General features: G+C 46.4%; 1 protein-coding gene across 1 annotated transcript in view; it reads left to right on the top strand.

The window, feature by feature from the left end:
- LOC124046196 (agrin-like) overlaps positions 1–25,615 on the top strand; it is a 516,157-nt gene that overhangs the window by 161,112 nt on the left and 329,430 nt on the right. The window contains 1 exon segment of the mRNA XM_046366308.1: positions 24,746–24,784. Within this exon segment, the coding sequence (XP_046222264.1) occupies positions 24,746–24,784 (39 nt within the window).

Raw genomic sequence — 25,615 nt, 5'->3', positions numbered from 1 at the left:
GACTGGCTAGGCCACTCCAGGACCTTGAGATGCTTCTTACGGAGCCGCTCCTTAGTTTTCCCTGGCTGTGTGTTTCGGGTCGTTGTCATGCTGGAAGACCCAGCCACGACCCATCTTCAATGCTCTTACTGAGGGAAGGAGGTTGTTGGCCAAGATCTCGCGATACATGGCCCCATCCATCCTCCCCTCAATACGGTGCAGTCGTCCTGTCCCCTTTGCAGAAAAGCATCCCCAAAAAATGATGTTTCCACCTCCATGCTTCATGGTTGGGATGGTGTTCTTGGGGTTGTACTCATCCTTCTTCTTCCTCCAAACACGGCGAGTGGAGCTTAGACCAAAAAAGCTCTATTTTCGTCTCATCAGACCACATGACCTTCCCCCATTCCTCCTCTGGATCATCCAGATGGTCATTGGCAAATTTCAGACGGGCCTGGACATGCACTGGCTTGAGCAGGGGGACCTTGCGTGCGCTGCAGGATTTTAATCCATGACGGCGTAGTGTATTACTAATGGTTTTCTTTGAGACTGTGGTCCCAGCTCTCTTCAGGTCATTGACCAGGTCATGCTGTGTAGTTCTGGGCTGATCCCTCACCTTCCTCATGATCATTGATGTCCCACGAGGTGAGATCTTGCATGGAGCCCCAGACCGAGGGTGATTGACCGTCATCTTGGACTTCTTCCATTTTCTAATAATTGCACCAGCAGTTGTTGCCTTCTCATCAAGCTGCTTGCCTATTGTCCTGTAGCCCATCCCAGCCTTGTGCAGCTCTACAATTTTAACCCTGATGTCCTTACACAGCTCTCTGGTCTTGGCCATTGTGGAGAGGTTGGAGTCTGTTTGATTGAGTGTGTGGACTTTTATAGTTAAAAAACATACAATGTGATTTTCTTGATTTTCTTTTAGATTCCGTCTCTCACAGTTGAAGTGGTACCTATGATACAAATGGCAGACCTCTACATGCTTTGTAAGTAGGAAAACCTGAAAAATCAGCAGTGTGTCAAATACTTGTTCTCCCCACTGTAGATGGGAGGGGTTGAGGGTAGCTGAAGGGTGGGATTAAAAACAAACAAAAGATCATGTAAAATATACTCTCTGTGAAATGTATGTATAAACTGGAAGTGGAAGTCTAAGGGTTGTTGTCCATTATTTACTTCAATTAGGATAGGGTTGGTAGAGTTAGGGGAAAATAATAAAGAAAATATATTTCATTAGTTTACTCCAATTAGAGGAGGGTTGGTAGAGTTAGGGGAAAATAATAAAGATAAATATATTTCATTAGTTTACTCCAATTAGAGGAGGGGGTGGTAGAGTTAGGGGATATAAAGAAGAGAAATACATTTCATTAGTTTACTCCAATTAGAGGAGGGGTGGTAGAGTTAGGGGATATAAAGAAGAGAAATACATTTCATTAGTTTACTCCAATTAGAGGAGGTGTGGTAGAATTAAGGGAAAGTAATAAAGAAGGATAATACATTTCAAAATTATATATATTTAAAATGATATATTTACAAGAAATATATATATGGGGCATTGGAAATGATGCAGACAATTACATTGATAGAAGCTGCAATCTATCTGCACTATTAAACCCCCCCCCCCAAATAAATAATAATAATACAACTGCCTGAATGAATAGAGAGGAGAGTGTGAATCATGAGAGAGTGACTAAAGAGTGAGGGGGTAAATGGTTGCTGTTCTTTCCTAGCTGTAGCCTACTTGACTGTTAGAATCTAACTGCCTAATCAAACCAATACAATGGTGAATGGTACGTAAATAGAAGGGATACATAGTGGTTGTTCTTCTCTAGCTGTATGTGACAATTACCATCTAGCTGTGTGATCAATCCATAGAATGGAGAATGATGCGTGTGGTGGAAGGACCTAGAGCTAGATTGTCTAGAGAGTGGGAATAAGTGGTTGCTGTTGTTCTTCTAACATGGAATGGTGCCAAGAGCTAAAAGGATGGAGGTGCTATTTTATTGACCAAGCTGGGCAGACGGTGGATTGGCCAATTGAGTCAACATATTGACCCAGTGGTTTGTGTGCGTATGGGCTGGGCAGTGACAGACTGACTGAAATGGAGAATCAAGGGTATGTTTTGTATTGCAATGTTATAAATCCTTAATCCTGCAATAAATTGGGATTGTCAAAGTACAAAAGCCTTCGTTGTTGATATGGCACATTGCAGATTGCAGTAGACATTCATACATATTCAAGATTGATGCTCTCTACTATGTTTCTCTCCTGCAATTCCACTGTAGTCAATAAAAACTCATTTTGACCATGGAACATGCATTGACGATACAAATGTGTAGTCCCAGTGTCCTGTAATAAGATTCATTATTAACACAAAAAGCAGTGTCGAGTAATAAGCTAAATAGTTAGCGTAACAGCAGTGTAATGCAATGTTACAACATTACACTGTGCTTCTTGGCTCTAGCATTGCTAGCCTGCCTCACCTCTAAGAGCCAGTGAGAGCACTATTAGCTGCCTCGGCCCAGAGGACATGCAGGTTCTGGCTCTGGCCAACCCTGGTCCAGATGTGTCCAGGAGCAGAAGGTCCTGGATCATGTCCGGGGTGGAGCAGGAGGCCTGGCCAGAGGAGGGAGGACCTCTCTCCAGCATTAACAGCCCCCTCTGGCCCTGTCTCAGGAGCTAGTCCTGCCTGTCTGGCTGGCTGCTAGAGCGACAGAGTGATGGGGAGTTGACATGAACTCCCAGGCCTGCCAGCACTACACACACAAGCACAAGATCACGCACACATACCAAAAGGACAGACTCACAGGCTGATGCATGCAAACGCACGGACACGTGCACGCACACACTCAACGAAAAGACATCTGGGGCTGATCGGTTATACTGCTACATTTCTCTCTTTCACTCTTGTTCTTAAATGTTCTTGTTCTTTCTCTTTCTGACCGGCTGGCTGTGGTACCACTTACACCAATACATTATTCACTCACTCTATCTTTGTAGTGCTCCCGAGTGGCACAGCGGTCTAAGGCACTTCATCTCAGTGCTTGAGGCGTCACTACAGACACCCTGGTTCAAATCCAGGCTGTATCACAACCGGCCGTGATTGGAAGTCCCATAGGGCGGGGCACAATTGGCCCAGCATCGTCCGGGTTTGGCCATCATTATAAATAATAATTTGTTCTTAACTGACTTTCCTCACCCCCACCACCGAGTCCTTTTGTTTGGCTTTCCTCAGCTCCACACTGCCTTCCCAGCTCCCTTATTTTTAAAAACCTTTTTTTTGCTGTCTCCTTCTCATTCCCGTCTCTGTTTATCTTTTCATCTCAGTCCCCTTCTCTCTGTCCTCTTCCTCCCTCCATCTCCACCTCTCCTCTCACTGCTCTCTGACAGAGGCAGCTAACGACCACACCAGTACCACACACACATGAAAAATGGCCTTTCTGACCTCCCACCACACTCTTTCTATCCCTTGCTCCTATCGACTGCCCTGCTCCTTGCCTCCTCCATCTCTCTCTCTCCCGTCTCTGACTCCCCTTTTCCCCTGAGATCTGATTGCCTGCAGTTTCTTTGTGTGTGCGTCTCTGTGAACGTGTGTGCCTGCGCTTGTGTGTCTGTGTGTGTATATATGTGTTCCAAACCCACTCCCACTCTCACTGTTATAATAGAGAGCATTACTCAGAGACCAGGCCTGTGGGAGCAAGTAACTGTAAGCCACAGGTCTACAACCCCCACCACCATCCACCCGGACCCCCCCCCCCCCCCCAATGCCCCAGGTTGGCCACAACTGCCGGGGCATAAAAACAGCAGTAGGTCTCCTAGCCGAGCCACCTCAGCAAGGTCATTCATCACACACTAATGAGCCCTGATGAACCTATTCCTTTCAACTGGGTCTATTTTTACCACCAGTCACTCCACTTGAAGGAGGGTGCCCCAGATCCTCAATCACACACTACATCGCACACATCCAGATCATTTTCCAGCTGACTTGTGTACATGCCTCAGTCTGACACCATGAACGGTAATGAACACTTGATGACAAACCCTTTTAAGGGTTCCAAGGTGGTCTACTTAAAGGGATGGTGACCAAGATCACATGAGTGAGCTTTGTGACACTGAAGTGAGCTGATGGGCCAGGGAAATCATTTGTTGCCTTGGAAAGGCCAGTCACATGATCAGGGTGGGTTTTCCTCTGGGGTGGTGAGGTTGGAGAGTGGTGGAAAAGGGAGATTGCCAGGGTCATATAACAAAATCTGTATTTGATTGTCACCAGTGGGATTTCTATGTGAAACTGGAGAGGATGAATGGGGGAGGGAAGGAACAGAGAAGCAAAGTAGACTTTTGAACGATGTGATTTCTCTCTACTTTGGATGCATAAGGCATTATCCACGGCCACTGTGCTACGCCGGTGTTAAAATTGCTGCTAAGTTATCATGCAGGAAATGTAGTACACAAGAGGAAGAAATGAAAGGGAATAGCTAAAGCCGACAGAATGCAAATGCCCGCTAGTGTTAGGATAGAGGGAGATGAATGACAGAAGAGATGGCAGAGCTGTTTTCCTTTGTTTTGCTCGTAGAAATATGGTGACACTTGACCCAAATTATCAAAAGCACCGTGCAATTGTGAACCAGGCCAAGCGGCCTCCTTTGCATTGGCTATGAATTAAATCTCACAAACGACCATATGTCTCGCAGCGCCACAGTTTCTGCATGCCGTGTGTTACCGTAGCAACAGTGCAATAATTCAAACTGCTGCCACGTCGGATAGGGGCATGTGAATTTAGTAGGAGGTAGAGAGGCCTGTGTAGGTTCTATCTGCTCTAGTTCTACGATTAGAAAAGGATATGAGGGAGACTACCATATTAAAGTAGTAGCATCAAATTAGTTTGATATGTAGACTGTGTGCCGTGTGTGTGCATGCACGGTAACAGGTGGTATGTGACTTCTGGTGTGTTGTTATTTTGCAGGTGTGTGTGATACATGTGCCTGGCTGAATGTGCAGCACTCTACTCTTTGCAAATGATCAATGTAGGCCTCAGTTTCAGCCTTTACCCACTTCCCTAGCAAACCACTGGGCCCTTGTTGGCTTGTGTCACTTCTCTGGGCTGCCAGGTAGGATGTGGAATTTGCCTCATGGCTATGACTCTCCCCATTCCCCACTACAAGTCATCTGTCTGGTTTAACTCCAGGCTTAAATACCCACTCCAGGCTGCCACTTCCACTCGCTCTGCAGGCCTCTAACTACTCAACTGCCTCTGCCATCGTTTTGGTCGTCGTTGTTGTTCCTCATCATTTACCTAGTTTATCGGTTTTTATCATTTTTTTATAATGGATGAGCTCACTAGCCGTCGCCACGCCAAACTCACTGTCGAGTGTTAGCGTTTGTTTTCTTCTTCTCCCTCTGGAAGACAGACGAGTGAACAGCTGCGCGAAAAAGTGCGACGTCTCATTCTCGCCATAGATTGAGTCATGGCTTTCGTGGCGTGGATGATGAAGACAGAGAGGGAGTAGTGGGGAAGATAATGTAATGACGTATAGTACTTATTCCTCTCCCACCTCTCTCTACATCTCCCTTCACATATGGTATAGGTCTGGGCTTAGACCCAGGGGGAATTCTCAATAATCGGAAAGTGCCTGCATGGAGCGCCGAAGTCCATACACAGATTGTTTTCGTTATGTCTCGTCTTTTTCACATTGATGCAGTTCAGTGATGAAGCCTGGAATTGCTGTTCACAGAAAAAAAATTCTGCAACTTGAATGTTGCATACATCCTACAGGGACTTCTGCCAATTGTTTGAGATTTTTCATTTGCTGGTGACTGGAAGGCAAGCAGGAGCTGCTGTATCTTCTATACCACAGTACAGCTGGCCAGGTTGTCAGTTATGAACCAGACCTGGGTTTAAGTACATGGGTATTTGACCAAATATTAAGTTCTGCTTTTCTGATGTATCAAATACTTATGTCATGCAATAAAATGCTAATTAATTACTTAAAAATCATACCATGTGATTTTCTGGATTTTTGTTTCAGATTCCGTGTCTCACAGTTGAAGTGTACCTATGATAAAAATGACAGACCTCTACATGCAATGTATATTTTTGATTAACCAGTGGAATGAGTGCCTCCTCCTGGGCTTCCAACACCACTTCCAGCAGCATCTGGTCTCCAATCCAGGGACCGACCAGGACCAACCCTGCTTAGCTTCAGAGGCAAGCCAGTAGTGGGATGGAGGGTAGTCTGCTGCTGGTTAAAGCCAGCAGTGGGGTGCAGGGTAGTCTGCTGGTTAAAGCCAGCAGTGGGGTGCAGGGTAGTCTGCTGCTGGTTAAAGCCAGAAGTGGGATGCAGAGTGGTCTGCTGCTGGTTAAAGCCAGCAGTGGGATGCAGAGTGGTCTGCTGCTGGTTAAAGCCAGCAGTCTGTTGCAGGGTGGTCTTCAGCTGGTTAAAGCCAGCAGTGGGGTGCAGAGTGGTCTGCTGCTGGTTGAAGCCAGGAGTCTGTTGCAGGGTGGTCTGCAACTGGTTAAAGCCAGCAGTGGGGTGCAGGGTGGTCTGCTGCTGGTTAAAGCCAGCAATGGGGTGCAGGGTGGTCTGCTGCTGGTTAAAGCCAGCAGTGGGATGCAGGGTGGTATGCTGCTGGTTAAAGCCAGCAGTGGGGTGCAGGGGGGTCTGCTGCTGGTTAAAGCTAGCAGTGGGATGTAGGGTGGTCTGCTGCTGGTTAAAGCCAGCAGGGGGATGCAGGGTGGTCTCCTGCTGGTTAAAGCCAGCAGGGGGATGCAGGGTGGTCTCCTGCTGGTTAAAGCCAACAGTGGGATACAGGGTGGCCTGCTGCTGGTTAAAGCCAGCAGGGAGATGCAGGGTGGTCTCCTGCTGGTTAAAGCCAACAGTGGTATACAGGGTGGCCTGCTGCTGGTTAAAGCCAGCAGGGGGATGCAGGGTGGTCTCCTGCTGGTTAAAGCCAACAGTGGAATACAGGGTGGCCTGCTGCTGGTTAAAGCCAGCAGTCTGTTGCAGGGTGGACTGCAGCTGGTTAAAGCCAGCATTGGGGTGCAGAGTGGTCTGCTGATGGTTAAAGCCAGCAGTGGGATGCAGAGTTGTCTGCTGCTGGTTAAAGCCAGCAGTGGGATGCAGAGTGGTCTGCTGCTGGTTAAAGCCAGCAGTGGGATGCAGAGTGGTCTGCTGCTGGTTAAAGCCAGAAGTGGGATGCAGAGTGGTCTGCTGCTGGTTAAAGCCAGCAGTGGGATGCAGAGTGGTCTGCTGCTGGTTAAAGCCAGCAGTCTGTTGCAGGGTGGTCTTCAGCTGGTTAAAGCCAGCAGTGGGGTGCAGGGTTGTCTGCTGCTGGTTAAAGCCAGCGGTGGGATATAGGGTGGTCTGCTGCTGGTTAAAGCCAGCAGGGGGATGCAGGGTGGTCTCCTGCTGGTTAAAGCCAGCAGGGGGATGCAGGGTGGTCTCCTGCTGGTTAAAGCCAACAGTGGGATGCAGGGTGGTCTCCTGCTGGTTAAAGCCAACAGTGGTATACAGGGTGGCCTGCTGCTGGTTAAAGCCAGCAGGGGGATGCAGGGCGGTCTCCTGCTGGTTAAAGCCAACAGTGGGATACAGGGTGGCCTGCTGCTGGTTAAAGCCAGCAGTCTGTTGCAGGGTGGACTGCAGCTGGTTAAAGCCAGCATTGGGGTGCAGAGTGGTCTGCTGCTGGTTAAAGCCAGCAGTGGGATGCAGAGTTGTCTGCTGCTGGTTAAAGCCAGCAGTGGGATGCAGAGTGGTCTGCTGCTGGTTAAAGCCAGCAGTGGGATGCAGAGTGGTCTGCTGCTGGTTAAAGCCAGCAGTGGGATGCAGAGTGGTCTGCTGCTGGTTAAAGCCAGAAGTGGGATGCAGAGTGGTCTGCTGCTGGTTAAAGCCAGCAGTGGGATGCAGAGTGGTCTGCTGCTGGTTAAAGCCAGCAGTCTGTTGCAGGGTGGTCTTCAGCTGGTTAAAGCCAGCAGTGGGGTGCAGGGTTGTCTGCTGCTGGTTAAAGCCAGCGGTGGGGTGCAGGGTGGTCTGCCGCTGGTTAAAGCCAGCAGTGGGATGCAGAGTGGTCTGCTGCTGGTTGAAGCCAGCAGTCTGTTGCAGGGTGGTCTGCTGATGGTTAAAGCCAGCAGTGGGGTGCAGGGTGGTCTGCTGCTGGTTCAAGCCAGCATTGGGGAGCAGGGTGGTCTGCTGCTGGTTAAAGCCAGCGGTGGTCTGCTGCTGGTGAAAGCCAGCAGTGGGGTGCAGGGTGGTCTGCTGCTGGTTAAAGCCAGCAGTGGGATGCAGGGTGGTCTGCTGCCGGTTAAAGCCGGCAGTGGGGTGCAGGGTGGTCTGCTGCTGGTTAAAGCCAGCAGTGGGATGCAGGGTGGTCTGCTGCTGGTTAAAGCCAGCAGTGTGGTGCAGGGTGGTCTGCTGCTGGTTTAAGCCAGCATTGTGGTGCAGAGTGGTCTGCTGCTGGTTAAAGCCAGCAGTGGGATGCAGAATGGTCTGCTGCTGGTTAAGCCAGCAGTCTTTTGCAGGGTGGACTGCAGCTGGTTAAAGCCAGCATTGGAGTGCAGAGTGGTCTGCTGCTGGTTAAAGCCAGCAGTGGGATGCAGAATGGTCTGCTGCTGGTTAAAGCCAAGCAGTCTGTTGCAGGGTGCACTGCAGCTGGTTAAAGCCAGCATTGGGGTGCAGAGTGGTATGCTGCTGGTTAAAGCCAGCATTGGGGTGCAGAGTGGTCTGCTGCTAGTTAAAGCCAGCAGTGGGATGCAGAGTTGTCTGCTGCTGGTTAAAGCCAGCAGTGGGATGCAGAGTGGTCTGCTGCTGGTTAAAGCCAGCAGTGGGATGCAGAGTGGTCTGCTGCTGGTTAAAGCCAGCAGTGGGATGCAGAGTGGTCTGCTGCTGGTTAAAGCCAGCAGTGGGGTGCAGGGTGGTCTGCTGCTGGTTAAAACCAGCATTGGGGTGCAGAGTGGTCTGCTGCTAGTTAAAGCCAGCAGTGGGATGCAGAGTTGTCTGCTGCGGGTTAAAGCCAGCGGTGGGGTGCAGGGTGGTCTGCCGCTGGTTAAAGCCAGCAGCGGGATGCAGAGTGGTCTGCTGCTGGTTAAAGCCAGCAGTGGGATGCAGAGTGGTCTGCTGCTGGTTAAAGCCAGCAGTGGGATGCAGAGTGGTCTGCTGCTGGTTAAAGCCAGCAGTGCGAAGCAGAGTGGTCTGCTGCTGGTTAAAGCCAGCAGTGGTATGCAGAGTGGTCTGCTGCTGGTTAAAGCCAGCATTCGGGTGCAGAGTGGTCTGCAGCTGGTTAAAGCCAGCATTGGGATGCAGAGTGGTCTGCTGCTGGTTAAAGCCAGCAGTGGTATGCAGAGTGGTCTGCTGCTGGTTAAAGCCAGCAGTCTGTTGCAGGGTGGACTGCAGCTGGTTAAAGCCAGCAGTGCGGTGCAGGGTGGTCTGATGCTGGTTAAAGCCAGCATTGGGATGTAGGGTGGTCTGCTGTTGGTTAAAGCCAGCATTGGGATGCAGAGTGGTCTGCTGCTGGTTAAAGCCAGCAGTGGTATGCAGAGTGGTCTGCTGCTGGTTAAAGCCAGCAGTCTGTTGCAGGGTGGACTGCAGCTGGTTAAAGCCAGCAGTGCGGTGCAGGGTGGTCTGATGCTGGTTAAAGCCAGCAGTGGGATACAGGGTGGTCTGCTGCTGGTTAAAGCCAGCAGTGGGATGCAGGGTGGTCTGCTACTGGTTAAAGCCAGCAGTGGGATGCAGGGTGGTCTCCTGCTGGTTAAAGCCAACAGTGGGATACAGGGTGGCCTGTTGCTGGTTAAAGCCAGCAGGGGGATGCAGGGTGGTTTCCTGCTGGTTAAAGCCAACAGTGGTATACAGGGTGGTATGCTGCTGGCGTATTGAATAACCCCATGCATACATAATGACAATAACTGCCGCATAGGCAAGTATTAAGACTCAAACATAGCTATATTATGTTGCCTTAAAAGTGGAAGAGTTTATCAAGGTATAACACCGACCCTTGACTCTTGTAGGAAGTGTATTTTGTGTCCAAGCTTTAGAGAAATAGTGAGTCTCTTTGGTTGCCATGGCTCAATAGAAGAGATGAGAGCAAAGGGGCTGTGTCCTTAAAGGTCTTTGCTTTGATTGGATGGGGCAAGGCCTACAGCAAATATCAAGTGCTCCTCATAACAATCCCTCAGCACGTGTGCCCTGGCAGGGTGTCTCCAAGCATTAAGAAGTATATTCTTGAATCATCTGAGGCAAACAACCTCACCAGCAAGTTTTCCCAGCCCTGTCCACAAAATTTTGGCAATTTGTTTATCCACCTTGTGCTATTTCAATGAAAGAGTGTCTGTGTGTGTGTTTGTGTGTGTGTCGTTGTCTGTAGAAGCTGCTTTGACAGACAGTTAGTGGGTTTCAAGGTTAGGAAGAGATATTCCTGTCTTAGAGCTGTGTTCAGGCTGATTCACCCTCCGCCCGGCATAAGCCTGTCTCTGGGCTGATGAAAGTAGCCTGTTTCCCGCCGTCTCCAAAACACCTGTGTCAATGAGACCCCGCGACCCCCTGGCTCAGTCTACTGCAGTCACAACAGGATCGTTTCGCTCAATACTATTATGGCTCCTGCCAGAGTTTCGCTTTGCCGTTTCTGATTTATTCTGACGATTATCCCAAACTCCCGTTCCACCGAAAGACGTGGATGGAAACCTTCCCTTTCATATTGTGAACTTTGGCCATGAACAACTTTACCTGATATCACCTTTCCTACGGGAACAGCTGAGCCCCTCTGGGAATGTACACAGGAAACGCTGCAGCACCACTGACAAGTCCAACAAGCTGCTTGTTACCTTCAGCCTGCTACTCTGTGGCGATGTACACCCCTGTCCTGGCCCAAACACCACAAAGCAAGCTAAACAACTATGCCCGAACTGTGGTAAGACCGTAAGGAAGAATTCAAAAGCGGTGGCTTGTGACATTTGTGATTTGTTTGTTCACATAAAGTGTGGAGCTATCAACTCCTTGTAAAACATGTTCTTGTTTGCAGTGTTTGCTGTTTAAATGCAGTGCCAAACATTGGGATGCTGGACACAAGCGGGGATGAGGAGTCCAATCTAGATGAGATAGTCGATGTATCAGCAGTGAGCACAGAAAATGACATGTTTGACTGTTTCAATCAGAGAGGTCTTCATTTTAGCCATGTGAACGCACAGAGCCTGCTGCCGAAATTAGAGGAATGAAAACTCCTTGCTTCTAACAAACGGGCTGCAGTAGTTACTGAGACATTGGTCAATTGAGGACGAGGAGGTTGAGCTACCGGGTTATAGAATTCATAGAATTAACACGAAACCGAAACGGTGGCTGTGTATTTGTTTTTAGTGGGAATGATGTACATTTTAACCCTCGTTCAGTTCTGAAAATGGATGGTCTTGAGGTTGCATGGGTAGATATCCTTCTTCCTAAATGTCGTCCTATACTTGTTGTTGTGTGCTATCAGCCTCCTAAGCAGAATACTATACATGATTTTTCTTGAATCAAATTGCTGCGATCACAGTGTATTTGCTAATAGAGAATGTATTCTGCTTGGCGATTTTAATACAAATGTGCAGTTATCACCCAGAGAAGCACACTAGTAAATGCCTTGTACAACTTTAATCAGATATTTGGACTGAAACAACTGATTGTTGAGCCATCCCGGGTGTAGACTTTGGATTTGATTATTGTATCAGATCAAGATAACGTCTGTCAGTCAGGAGTCTTAAATATTGGTTTTAGTGATCATATGGTAACCTTCTGTACCCGTAAGACATCCAAACTACGACTAGCGACAGGTAATAAATACACGAAGGTATGGTCTATGAAACAATACTCAAAAGGAAAAGACCTCATAAGGAAAAGGGATCGCTACCTGGCCAGATTCAGAAGGACACATCTACAACAAGATTATGACGGTTATATTAACTGTAGAAACCAGGCAAGATACAAAATGGATAAGACCAAATCCCAACATTACATAAATGCTGTTAATGACTACTTCTAAAACTCATAAACTGTGGAAAATGTTTAAGGACATTGGCTCAAAACTCCCCATACGGTAAAATCCTGTAGTATTGGCCTGGATATTGATGATGTTTATGTTATGACCAGGCAAAGGTTGCAAATGATTTGAACACATTTTTTACCCACTATAGCCCATCTACCCTGGATACCATGGCCAGTCTTTCATTTACAACTTTGATCATAGCAAAGGTATCACAAATGACCTCAAAACAGCCTGGCTGGTTCCGCTCCACAAAAGCTTTGATAAACAAATGAAGGGAACTACAGGCCTGTGTCGATCCTCAGTACCTTATCCAACGTTGTTGAGAGATTCGTTTTTAATCAACTTGAGGGATACCTTCTTGAGCTAAAACTTCTTTCTGAACTACATTCTGGCTTTAGAACAGCTCCGTCCACTGATACATGCCTTCTCCACCTTTTTGACCATAGCAAGCAGGAAAGTGAGAAGGGGAATTATACAGGTATGGTCATGTTAGACCTGCAGAAATCTTTTGACACTGTGGAGCAATGATATTATCCTGATGAAACGGAAATGCATGGGCCTAAATGATGTAGCTGTCACACCATGTGTCACGCCTTGGTCATTGTATCTTGTGTTTTTGTTATATGTTTGGGTAGGCCAGGGTGTGACATGGGTTTATATGTTGTATTTCGTATTGGGGTTTGTATTAATTGGGAGTGTGTAGTAGTAGGGGTGTGTCTAGTTAGGCTTGGCTGCCTGAGGCGATTCCTAATTGGAGTCAGCTGATTCTCGTTTTCTCTGATTGGGAACCGTATTTAGGCAGCCTGAGTGCGCGTTGTATTTCGTGGGTGATTGTACCTGTCTCTGTGTTAGTCACCAGATAGGCTGTAATTAGTTTCACTCGTTTGTTGTTTTCTTCTTCAGTTATTTCATGTACCGCATTTTCTTCATTAAAAGTCATGAGTAACCTACACGCTGCATTTCGGTCTGACTCTCTACAAACAACAGATGAACTACATTAGACCACCCATACGTAGAATGTATGCACACATGACTGTAAGTCGCTTTGGATAAAAGCGTCTGCTAAATGGCATATATTATTATTATTATTACACCATGACCATAGTAAGTTGTTTATTCTCTGTGTTGGTTGGTCTATAACCAACACAGTCACACTACCAGATCTAGTGTTATGTCTTGTAAAATCCCAAGAGTAAACAGTATTGGGAGGAGCACGTTTCTCTATACACACCTTTGGCTATGAAATAGCCTTCCCTTGGAGATCACGCAAATAAAAATAAAAATTGCTATAAAAGTTTTTCATTTGGACAAGGTTGTCTAAACCTCTCCATTGTCCCTTGTGGCCCCTACTGCTGGTCAGGTGTATTTATTTGAAGGATCGGTATGAATGAATAGATTGTTTTAATGTGAAATGAATATGGCTGATTTTTAAGTTTAGGGAGAAGTGCAGTGAATAGTGACACTTTTTAGGATGCCAATATAAATGAATGTATTTATGGTTATTTGTAATTTCGTCTTTTAATCATTACGTTTTACCATCGAGGACCACTTTGGAAATAAGCGTTTTAATGAATACTTTCAAGTCATATCCTCTGGATACACATTGTGCATTTTGTTGTATATATCTGCTGCCCAAAATAAATTCAATTCAACAACAGACATCTCCCCTGGACATGCTGCTGTTGTAACACAGCACAGGGGAGATGATCTACTCTGACTTGTGTAACAAACAGGTTTCTTTACAATGATGCCATATATCCATCTTTACACTGTCTGCAAGGAACACGTTTCATTTCATCACTATAACTCTTCATCTTCTTCGTTTAAAAAAAATATTTTTCTGCCAACCCTGGCCTCATTTCCCAGTATCCTATTAAAGGAATGCAATTATTTACGAAAACACGAAGCTGTCTGCAAGAGAAGTTGAATGTGAGGCGTCTGATTAGGAATATAAATAATTTATAGACATTTCTTCTTGGACGGCTTCTCAACTAAGGGGATTACGTGCCAATTAAGATTCCCCCAGATATCTAAGAGGATCTGACTTGATGGAGAATGAGCAGGGAGTAGAGGATAGAGAGAAAGGGTATGAGTTAGAGAGCCAGTTCATTACTGTAAATGCAAATGAAAAGGTCCCAGCATATGAAAGCTTGTCACTGTCAGCTTTGATAAGTAAAAAGGGGCTTGTAGGTATGCATGTATGTGAAGAAGTGTGCGTGGAGAAGTGTGTGTGGAGAAGTGTACGTGGAGAGGTGTGCGTGGAGAAGTGTGCGTGGAGAAGTGTACGTGGAGAAGTGTGCGTGCATGTAGACATGCCATACTGTTGTTAAAGTTTATTCAGAAAGTATTCAGACCCTTTACTCACTACATTGTTGAAGCACCTTTGGTAGTAATTACAGCCTAGAGTCTTCTTGGGTATGACGCTACAAGCTTGGCACACCTGTACTTCGGCAGTTTCTCCCATTCTTCTCTGCAGATCCTCTCAAGCGCTTTCAGGTTGCATGGGGAGCATTGCTGCACAGCTATTTTCAGGACTCTCCAGAGATGTTCGATCGGGTTCAAGGACGGGCTCTGTTTGGGCCATTCAAGGACATTCAGAGACTTGTCCCGAAGCCACTACTGCGTTGTCTTGGCGGAGGGCTTTGGGTTGTTGTCCTGTTGGAAGGTGAACCTTCACCCAGTCTGAGGTCCTGAGTGCTCTGGAGCAGGTTTTCATCAAGGATCACTCTGTACATTGTTCCATTCATCTTTCCCTCGATCCTGACTAGTCTCCTAGTTCCTGCCGCTGAAAAACATCTCCACAGCATGATGCTGCCACCACCATGCCTCACTGTAGGGATGGTGCCAGGTTTCCTACAGAGTTGACGCTTGGCATTCAGGCCAAAGAGATCAATCTTGGTTTCATCAGACCATAGAATCTTGTTTCTCATGGTCTGAGAGTCCTTTAGGTGCCTTTTTGGCAAACTCCAAGCAGGCTGTCAAATCATGTGCCTTTTACCTTTTACAGAGGGGTAGCTTCTGTCTGGCCACTTTACCATAAAGGCCTGATTGGAGTGCTGCAGAGATGGCTGTCCTTCTTGAAGGTTCTCCCATCTCCACAGAGGAACTCTGGAGCTCTGTCAGAGTGACCATTGGGTTCTTGGTCACCTCCCTGACGTAGGCCCTTCTCCCCCGATTGCTCAGTTTGGCCACAATTTTTTATGTCAAGCTTCTGTAGTCAACTCTTTTCGTTTTGATTTGTTGACTGGCTCCTGTATGGTATGATAAATAGGTTCTGCCACATTTTTATTTAGTTCTGAGTGCACTCACAGAAATCAATTTCTCATGCTTTGGTCGGTAGGTTCCTCCTGTGTGTGGGGTTGGTAGATATCCCTCATGCCATTTGCACTGTTTGCTTTGGAGATACAATGTTCACAATCTTACCAGCAGCCCTCGACGCCACTCTTCATCCTTTTGCAGTTCACAACCTCTAACCCTAACTGCTTAGTATCCATCCCATAGTAGGCTACTCTGACCTCAGGTCATTGTCACGGGAAAAAGCTTTCAGGTAAACTACTGTGGCCATTCAGTGTCTCACACTGTCTGTTACCATGACACAACATCTGCAGTAGTATCAATGGCATAGACCAGGGGTGCAAAGATCCTGCTGTTTTTCGTTTGCCTTTTAGCTGGGAAACCAGGTGCATTCAGTCACCAGCCAATCAGTGGCAATCATTGATTAAGGAACAAGCGAACTAACGATAGCTAGCCGGGCTAGGGAACTGGAGGAGCCTGAATTGTGAAGTGCACCTCTGGCATAGACTGTGTAACTTCGCCCTAATGCTTCCTAGTTGACAGATCGCTGCCGGGGCCAGAGACTGACACCTGAATCAACCCCCAGCTCCATCACTGTACCTCTGCAATGTCAGGGCTGTCAAAGCCAACAACAACTGCTCTCTCTGTGGATCACTGACACCGTCTGTACCCTGACACACACCACCCCATCCTCCAGTGCCACATTTACATTCACGCTCCACATGCCCGCCACATGAAAGAGCATGAGGCCCCAACTAGCTCGGCACTAGCTACAAAGCTCCCGCAGTTCTGTCCTACATTACCCTCCTCCCTTTTTTTCTCTCTCTCTCTGTGCAAACCCATTGGAATAATTTCTTCAAGGGCCATTAAGAGAAAAGTGCCTGGGATAAAAAAAAGAATAAACAGGGCGAGGCAGTGGAGCAAAGAGGGTATTAAACGCTTAGATCATTATTGTTAGCACTAATGGGGGGGCGTTGAGAAAGCACAGGGCTAATGAATGAGTGGCTGCTGCTAGTTAGCTCTTCTCCATTAACAAAGTAGTGTAGCAGTGGTGGCAGGGATGCCTAGGGGGCAAGACATAGGCCCTGCTAAGCCTACAGGGAACTGCCACAATGGGACTGGTGTGGGAGGACCAAGATCAACCCTTAGGTTACGACCATAGGTGCCAAGAAATGCCATCTTGGAGGGGTCCGTTAAAAGAAATATGGAGATGGGTGGAAGAGGAGAAGGGGAGGGAGAATATGACTGGAAGGCCGTGCTGGTGGTGAGGAGTAGTAACTGAACTAGGATCAGCTACAGACAGCAGAATAACATCCCATAGCAACAATCCAGCCAACAATACAGCTGCACCAATAATGACCAGGGTCAGCTGTAGACAGCTGCTCAATTAGTCAAGAATGGCTATTAAAGCAGCAGAGCTTGACCCGGAACAGCTCCAGTTTCTTCTGCAACGAGTGGGCTGAGATCAGCCCTGGGCGTCACCGTCATGCTCATTGATTGCAACTGGAGGGAGGAGCACGTTACTATCGCACTGTCCTGTGTGTGTCAAGGCGTGAGTCATGGTGTAAAGAAAAGACCACCCTGCTTTGGAACATTGGTACATCCCCGTTCCCACTTAGATTTCACTTTAGATTACTATTACTATTACCCAAACTCAACAATCGGTCTGTTCTGCTCGCTCTTGCTCTGTGACTCCTAAACCCAATGAAGGATAATGATGTTAGCCATGCTCAGCTACAATCCCTCCCGCATCCAAATTTGTGGACGGCAGCTTGGTCACCCTGTTGATTGGGAAGTCTGGGAATCTGCTGAACACCAGAACGCTGTAATTTATGGGGATTGGAGCTAATACCAAGGAGGACAATTCGGTCACTTGCTTGGATAGGGCGTAACGTCTGGGCGTCTCCATGGGCTTGACGGAACGGCTGGATTCACAAGGCAATTTGACCATCTCAATTTAGCTCTTTCCTGCCTCCTTTTGGATTATGGACAAAGCTAATTTCTCATCTATAATTCATGTCACATCAGACACTGTCTTCATGTCACAACTGCACACACAAACATTGAATTACAAACAACCCTTTTTACCGTAATCGAAGTTGTAACTCGGGTCGGCGTGCAGCTGTTTCAAATGGCCTTTAATCAATTCGCTTTGAGACGTTGGTCGTCTGGAAGACCAGGACGTGCGCTCCACTGCTCTCACATGTACTCTGATCCGAATATTTTTGTCACCAATCACCCAAACGGTGCATCTTGCGCTCCGAGAATACAGAGACATAACACAAGGTGCATGTACAGTGCGTTCAAAAAGTATTCATACCCCTTGACTTATTTCACATTTTGATGTTACAGCCTGAATTCAGAATTGATTAAATATATATTTTTTGACTTACTGAAAACATGTTTTTCGAAATATCTCATTTACATAAGTATTCACACCCCTGAGACAATACATTATAAAAAAAAATTTGGCAGCGAGTCTCTAAGAGCTTTGCACACCTGGATTGTGCAATATTTGAACATTATTCATGAAACATTATTCAAGCTTTGTCAAGTTGGTATTTGATTGATTTAACTGTAACTAGGCCACTCAGGAACTTTCAATGTCATATTGGTAAGCAACCTTGTGTTTTAGGTTATTGTCCTGCTGAAAAGTGAACTTGTGTCCCAGTGTCTGTCGGAAAGCAGACTGAACCAGTTCTCCACTAGGATTTTGCATGTCCTTAGCTCTATTTAGTTTATTTTTATCATAAACTCCCTAGTCCTTGACGATGACAACCATGCCCATAACATGATGCAGCCACCACCATGCGTGATAATATGAAGCGTGGTACTGAGTGATGTGTTGTTGCATTTGTCCCAAACATAACGCTTTGTATTCAGCACATTTTTGGCAGTTTTACTTTAGTGCCTTATTGCAAACAGAAGGCATGTTTTGGAATATTTTTGATCTGTACAGGCTTCCTGTACAGTATTGCGGAGTAACTACAATGTTGTTGATCCATCCCCAGTTTTTCCTAACACAGCCATTAAACTCTGTAACTGTTTTAAAGTCTCCATTGGCCTCATGGTGAAATCCCTGAGCGGTTTCCTTCCTCTCCGGCAACATAGTTAGAAAGGACACCTTTATCATTGTAGTGAGTGGGTATATTGATACACCATCCAAAGTGTAATTAATAATTAATATCTCATCATGCTCAAAGGGATTTTCAGTGTCAGTTCTTTTTAGATTTACCCATCTACCAAAAGGTAAGCTTCTTTGCAAGGCATTGGAAAACCTACCTGGTCTTTTTCATACATGTTTTAAATTATTGTGAGTCCATGCAACTTGTTAAGCACAATTTTACTCCTGAACTTATTTAGGCTTGCCTTAACAAAGGGATTGAATACTTATTGACTCAAGACATTCAGCTTTTCATTTTAAATGAATTAGTAGACATTTTGAAAACATCAATCCACTTTGGCATTATGGGGTATTGTGTGTAGGCCAGTGACAAAACATCTACATTTAATCCATTTAAATTTGGGCTGTAACACAACAAAATGTGAAAAAACGTCAAAGGGTGTCAATACGTTGTGAAGTCACTGTACCTCCTCTTGATTGGCCCATCAGCATGTTAAATATGGGGTCAGTCCAACTCCTTTGGCTCCTTAATGGAGTCATTTCAAAGCTCTCTGACAGCGATGTTAACCTTTTGCAATATCAGCATTAAAAATTGATCAGAGATGAGCTTTGATGTGAACTGAGGATTTTATTTGGGTCGTGTTGGCTCGACAGTGAGTGGATCAGAAGAGCAACGGCTCAGTGGCGCCCTCTACCGACTGGATTCCACATGGTTTAGGTACTGTAGATCACTGCAGGAAGATCATTTGATTGCCCCTTTCTGTACCACGTCTAAGAGAGAGGGGGAGAGGGAGGAAAAGAGAGATAGAGAGGTTGTTTTTATTTTTCCCAGTCCATCACTCAGCCTTGATGTGCAATGGAAGAGGGCTCAAGCAGACCTCTGGGCTGAAGAAACCTACCTGGCTACTGTGTCATGTTGCTCGCAAGGGCAGAGCTGACAGTGACCTGGGTGACCCTGTGTTCTCTGAGAGGTTTACCTCCAGACTGCAGGACGAGAGCAGAACCCCACCACGTCTGTGTGTGTGAGTGTATGTCAGAGAGAGACTGAAATAAATGCACAGTGTGTGTGTGTGTGTTTGAGAGAGAGAAATGTGTCTGGTTTGTGTTTGTTTGTCAGGTGTGGCACAATGAGATGGTTTGCTCATGCCTTTTCTGTATTACTGCAGCTACTTTATGCATCAGTGTGCGTGTGTCTACGCATGTCTGCGTGTGTGTGCGCATTCATTCATGTCTATGCATTGTGTGTGTGTGTGTGTGTGTGAGGTATTGATCGGGTGAAAGAGAGTGAGTGAAAGAACATAAATATTTGATATACTTTGCCTTCCATCTGTGGTTGCTCGGATGATCACTTGCTATTGTGTTGGTGTAAGTAGATATTGATGTATGGGGGTGTTTCAAAACAAGGCGGAACCGCCCCGCGATTTTGACCTCATAAGTGTCTGAACAGAAATGTAAATAGCTCTTTAAAAAAAGCACATCAAATTACAGGCTATGGATTTAAGTGCAAATTTGTTCTCCTCAGATCAGTCGCCAGATCTGCGGAATATTCAGTTGTCTGTTATTTATCATGGGGGGAAAGGGGAACAAACCCGTGGCACGATGTCATGAGCGAGGCAAACAAAAATCAACAGTTTGAATGTGTTTTTAATTGAATATGGGCTTATTCATGTGAAGTGTATAGGCGGGGTTCTACAAAGGCACATCGCCAGCAGATTAGCATTTGATTCCCCCTTGGTTAATTAATTCACGTCATTAAATGTTTGTTTTTTTGTGTGTCAGAAACCTTTCAATTGACTTTGACTTTGATGGGAGTTTCTTTCTCATTCGGATTAAACGATGGTGTTCGCACCTTTGACACCAATCCCTCTAGTTGTATTATTTCTTTCACTGTTGCTGCCCTCCACCCCAACAGGACTCAAGTATTCCCCGAAGCTTTTATTTTCCCTCATCTTTCCCCTTCTCCCTCCCCTCTTTGTTAGAGACAGACCCTCTCTTTCACTCCCCCTCTCCTCGCCACGCTGTCTTTTCGTCAGAGCTGAGGCAGGCAGGGAGAAGCACTGCTCCGAATAGTGACGGTGATCAAGAGACGACACACTCAGCCGCTGTTGTAAAATGCAAGAAGGTGGACCAAGTGTCAGGCGCCACCGCTCGCCTTCTCTTTCATCTCTCACTCTATCGCTCTCCTGCTCTGCTCTGGTTGTCTCTATCTGCAGCCCTCTGGCTGGCTTCTCTCTCTCTCGCTCGTTGGCTGGGGCTTGGCTGGCCGAGCAGCGAAGTGTATTGACACAGTGGACTACCTGCTGCCTGGGGACTGTGTGCGCTGTGAGTACTCTATGAATACGCGAAGCTCCAAGTTGTTGTTTTGGCTGCCAGTGAATGGCCTTGTCCCTCGGAGGAAAAACTTGAAGGTGAGCGTCAGGAACCGGGAGTAGCTTCTGGAAGAGGAACAGACAGGAGGAATGGATGCTTGAGAAAAGACCGAGATTGAGCCAGCTTCTCCTCAATGAGCAGCTTCTCCTCAATGAAAAATGTGTGAATAAGCGACAGTTTTTCAGAAAAGGAGAAAACCAAGTGACAATCTCGGACAGAGGGAAGTATAACAAGAGCCCCCCCATTTTATTTTTGGATGAATATTCCATTGTGTGGACATAAGGAAAGATAGAGAAACACAGTCTTCAGTGATTCTGTTAATGTCTTAACAGTCTTTTTCTCTCTTTTTATCTCTCTGTTTCTTTGTGTTTATTTTTCTCCAGTTAGTGTCGGCTGTGGCTTGTCACTTCTGTATAGCCGATCTCTGGTGGAACAGCGCTAAGGAGAAGGCAACTTGCGCTAAGGGACAGAGCAGGGGCACGTAAATAGTTTCCCTCCCAACTTCCCGCCACTCTCTACATTGTTTTCTGACCTGCTTTCTCCGGACCCCAGGGGGTGGCCCCCAAATGCGAGTGGCAAGGGAGCCATATTGTTTTGAAACAAGGAAAGGGGGTAGTGGAAAAAAATATCCCCCTTCACACTCCTGAGAGCATATGGTTTAGCGAGTGGTGGCCAGCTGCTAACTAGCCACCCGCTAATTACGCTAGCGTGACAACAGGGGCAGCTCTGTGCTCGGAGGAGACAGTCGTGTTACTGCTGGCTTTATTTTGGTGCTGACTGGAGCTATATGGAACAATAAGCTTGCGGGCACAAAGAATACAAAGAAGCAGTTGTTCTTGTTTTACTTGTAGCGTTTTGTAAGGAAAAGAAAAGGAGGCTGCTAATGAATGTCTTTACAGCTTCAGAGCTGCCGGAGCTCTAGCCCCAAGGCTCCCAGTTTATCAGCCACAGGAGGCTGAAGGAAGATGCTCCCCGCCAAGTCACCAGGGGCTACTCTTGACGAATGCTGTGGCAGCGCAGGGGTGCCTGGTTCATTTTGTCTTGAGGGCTGCCGGGAGACCAGTGGGAAGTGGAATTGTTCACCAAGGCGGTGAAGATATCAAGGAGGCTCCTTACTGTGGAATTACTTTACTTTAATTACGTTAACTTTCAGGTGCACATACGTGTGGTTGGTTCACACATACACTTTCATACTGTATGTTTACTCACTCCCCACACATACAATCTGTCGTGGTCCCCTTACAGTGCTTGGATTAAAATGGAGGTAGTGTGGGCAGGTGGGGGGCTGTAGGAGCGGAGGCCCACACCCGTCTGTCCTCTTCCCACAAATGGATGTTATTAGTTTCCAAAATTAGTTGCCTGGAAACCTCTAAAAGCTTCTGGCCGTGTCTTTCTGAAAGCAACTGCAACTCCCTCCCCACGGTGGAACACAGCTTGAGTCAGAGCTGAATCTACCAGCCATTACCCAGCCTATCATTCTCTCCTCCTCTTGCCTCGTTTCGCGTGTCATCTTTATTCCGTGGTTCTTCATCTCCCACCCCGTTACCCGCACCTCCCCGTCGGGGACGGACTCTGGAAGTGGAGTATGACCAGCTGCCATTACCCCACTCCGCCCCCGGAGCGGGACCGGATGTATCAACACAAGGTGTCCCTGGTGGTGCGCTACTTTATGATCCCCTGTAACATATGTCTCATCCTGCTGGCCACCTCCACGCTGGGCTTCGCCGTGCTGCTCTTCCTCAACAACTGTACGTCCACCAATACTACTACTACACACACACACACACACGCACACGCACACGCACACGCACACACACACACACACACACACACACACACACACACACACACACACACACACACACACACACACACACACACACACACACACACACACACACACACACCCTGCTACAATGTACTCCCTTGGTCTCTCTGTAGCCAGCATGTGTCTGTGTGTCTTGGTCAATAGTGTGAAGGCTTTATGTGAGTGCATATGCTTGCCAGATGTATAAGTATACTTGGGGGACTGCTGAATGAGTATGCAAGCATGGCTTTTGGTAAAGTAATGGGTCAGTAGGATGTCGCTTATTTGACATAGACTGTACAACACCATAGAGTGTCTGAAGTCTCTACCTCAAGATATGAAAGACTGGTCCACTTGACCTCTGCCGGCGTATCTGAAAGGCTGAGGCTGAATGAAGTGTGTGTGTGGGGGGGGATCTCTCAGCTGCTAAAAGTCAGCTTTCCTTCAATGCACAGCCCAAGCAGCCTTCCTTTTGAGTCCTTTCTCTCCCCCAAAGCCTTTGGCATTTACTTTGAACTGTGGGATAAAGTAGCCAGATGAAATGACTTTGGACGAGAGAGAAAACTCTTGGCATGGACAATGTCCCCACTTGGAGTGGTTATCGGCCTACATTGAAAATGGTCTGATGGTGAATTAGCTTCTTTCTGTGCTTTGGCTGGTAGATGAGCAGCAACATTACCATTAAGCGACACTCGAGTGACGTTTTGGAGAGCGAGTGTGTTCGCGGGTGACATATTGTCTGTAAATTGTATAATGGGGACTGTCTGTCTTCGAAGTTACACTTAATTGGTTTGTGTTTTACCTGAATTACAGTTTTCAGTAAAGTCTTCAAAGCTTTATATCAATGAGTGTTAATTGGCTCTGTGCAACGGGATTAAATAGGAACACCCCAGTATCACGGGAGTCCCAATTTGTTTCCTGACACCCACATAGGTGTTCCACCACAGTACCTGACGCATGCATTTTCAGCACTGCTTTATTCAGTGTCATGTGCATTAGACATTCCAGGCTATTTCTGAGTACTAGAATCCTGTGTCAGATGTGTTGTCTGAGCAGAAGGTTCAAGACGAATCAACACCCAGTCAAATACAGTTTAACACTGAAGGCGTTTAAAACTGTCGAGAGTATAATTAAAATAGAATATTGCATTAGATCTTGATTAAAGGGACAGTTCATTTAAGTAATTTCCTGTTCTTTGCTTGATATTTCCATACTATGAGGTCCAAACAACACTCTGAAATTGTGAAAGAGCTGTTTGTAAAAAAAATGCCTGGAGTTTCAACCTGTTCAGGTGTGATGGAGTTTTTGGCCCAGATCATGACATCACAATCTGATCTGAATTTTCTAACCAGTGAACATTCATTGTTTATTTACATATGTATCCTACTTTTAAATGGGTATGCAGAGTCTAGACGATCCTATACGTCAATCAACGCTGTGTATGTAAATATGTAATCATTTGTATCGACACCCACACAATCAAACGGAGCATTTCAATGGCACAAGGAAACTTAGGGAAAGAAATTAAAAAATAATATTTTCATGGAAGAAATACACACAATTCAATTTCAGTTCAGAAAGTACGCCAAATTCCAGTTCAACATGTTTCTGAGTGAAGACGATTGGAATTTGAATTTCAGTGTAAATCCTGAATTGACTGGAGTTGAAATAGAAATGACCCCCCCCTATTTGACTATAACAGTACATAACACATGCATTATTGCAGCAGGACCATGGATAAGGGAGAAGACAATTAGCTAACTCACCGATTTGGAAAGAAAAACCCTACATGGGGGTGGGATGGGATCCAATCTTTTCTGCTGTGTAGAGGTTGTCCTCCTCAATGGATATTTCATTCATCATATGCCTATTTGAGGTATTTCTTTTAAATGTATTCGTGAAAAGGGTTACTAGGATAATAATGAAACAATACCTGAGTACGTTTCTTCATAAAATACAAATGATTATTGTTCATTCTGGTGAGCTCTATTGGACCTCTCATCACTCAGATACTCCATTAGAACCTGTTCGATAAACCCAAGCCAGAGAAGTATCATCTCTGCTCTTTTTTGGAGCAACTCAATTACTGTGGCTCACCCCATGGGAAAGTCCTTCAGTCTTCCCATAACTAAAAAACCCTTTCTAACTCCCTCTCTCTCTTTTATCTCCTCCAGACAAACCTGTTCACTTCACACCAGCCCAGCCTCCTGACGGTAAGTCCTCTGGGAATTCTCTCACTAACATTACCCTACCTTCACCGGCTGATCACATCGTTTTGGCACCCTACCAATAATGACTTCACTTCTCTCTGGCTTTGAAGCGAGCTTCTTCACCTCTCTGAAGGCTGATGCTTTCAGTTTGGACCACCACCAACGTAGCATGGGAGACACGTCGCCGCTTCTGGTCTTTGATAACTTAATGTGTCTCTTACCTGCTAGACTAGAGTGTTTCCAGCCTCACGACTCAGTAATACTAGTAGTTCTTCCTTCTTCCCTATTCAGAACCTCACTCCTCTCCTCCCGTTAGCTGTTGCCAAATGTAGGCCAGGGACACACGGAGGTTCCAGTTGTTCCACTACGCCCAGTCCTGACATACGCCTCGCTTTCCGGCCTAATTCCACAGATGGGAATCTCTATGCAGGGCTATTGTTTCAGTTGTTTGCTGGGCGTGCTACGAGAGCCATTCATTTATTGGCAAATGGCGGATCTCCACACTCTTTAATAGGAGGGAAACAGCTGGTTTCTAGCTCCGTCATGAATATTTAGGGTGGCAGGTAGCCTAGCAGTTAATGGCATTGGGCCAGTAACCGAAAGGTCGCTGGTTTAAGTCCCCGAGCCGACGAGGTGATAAATCTGCCTGTGCCATTGAGCAAGGCACTGAACCATAATTGCTCTTGTTAGTTGCTCTGGATAACTGATGTAAATGCTACAAGCTCGTGAAACACTGTTTGGTACAGACCAGTGGACTCCTGGTAGTTCTGAGATGTGTAGCTTTACACACAGTGTAGGGGCTACAAAGCCAAAGATTGGCTCATGATCCAAGCC

Source organism: Oncorhynchus gorbuscha, linkage group LG10, assembly GCF_021184085.1.
Source record: "Oncorhynchus gorbuscha isolate QuinsamMale2020 ecotype Even-year linkage group LG10, OgorEven_v1.0, whole genome shotgun sequence".
NCBI classification, from domain to species: domain Eukaryota; kingdom Metazoa; phylum Chordata; class Actinopteri; order Salmoniformes; family Salmonidae; genus Oncorhynchus; species Oncorhynchus gorbuscha.
Note: the sequence above shows the minus strand (reverse complement) of the source record. Positions and strands in the feature narration are given on the sequence as shown.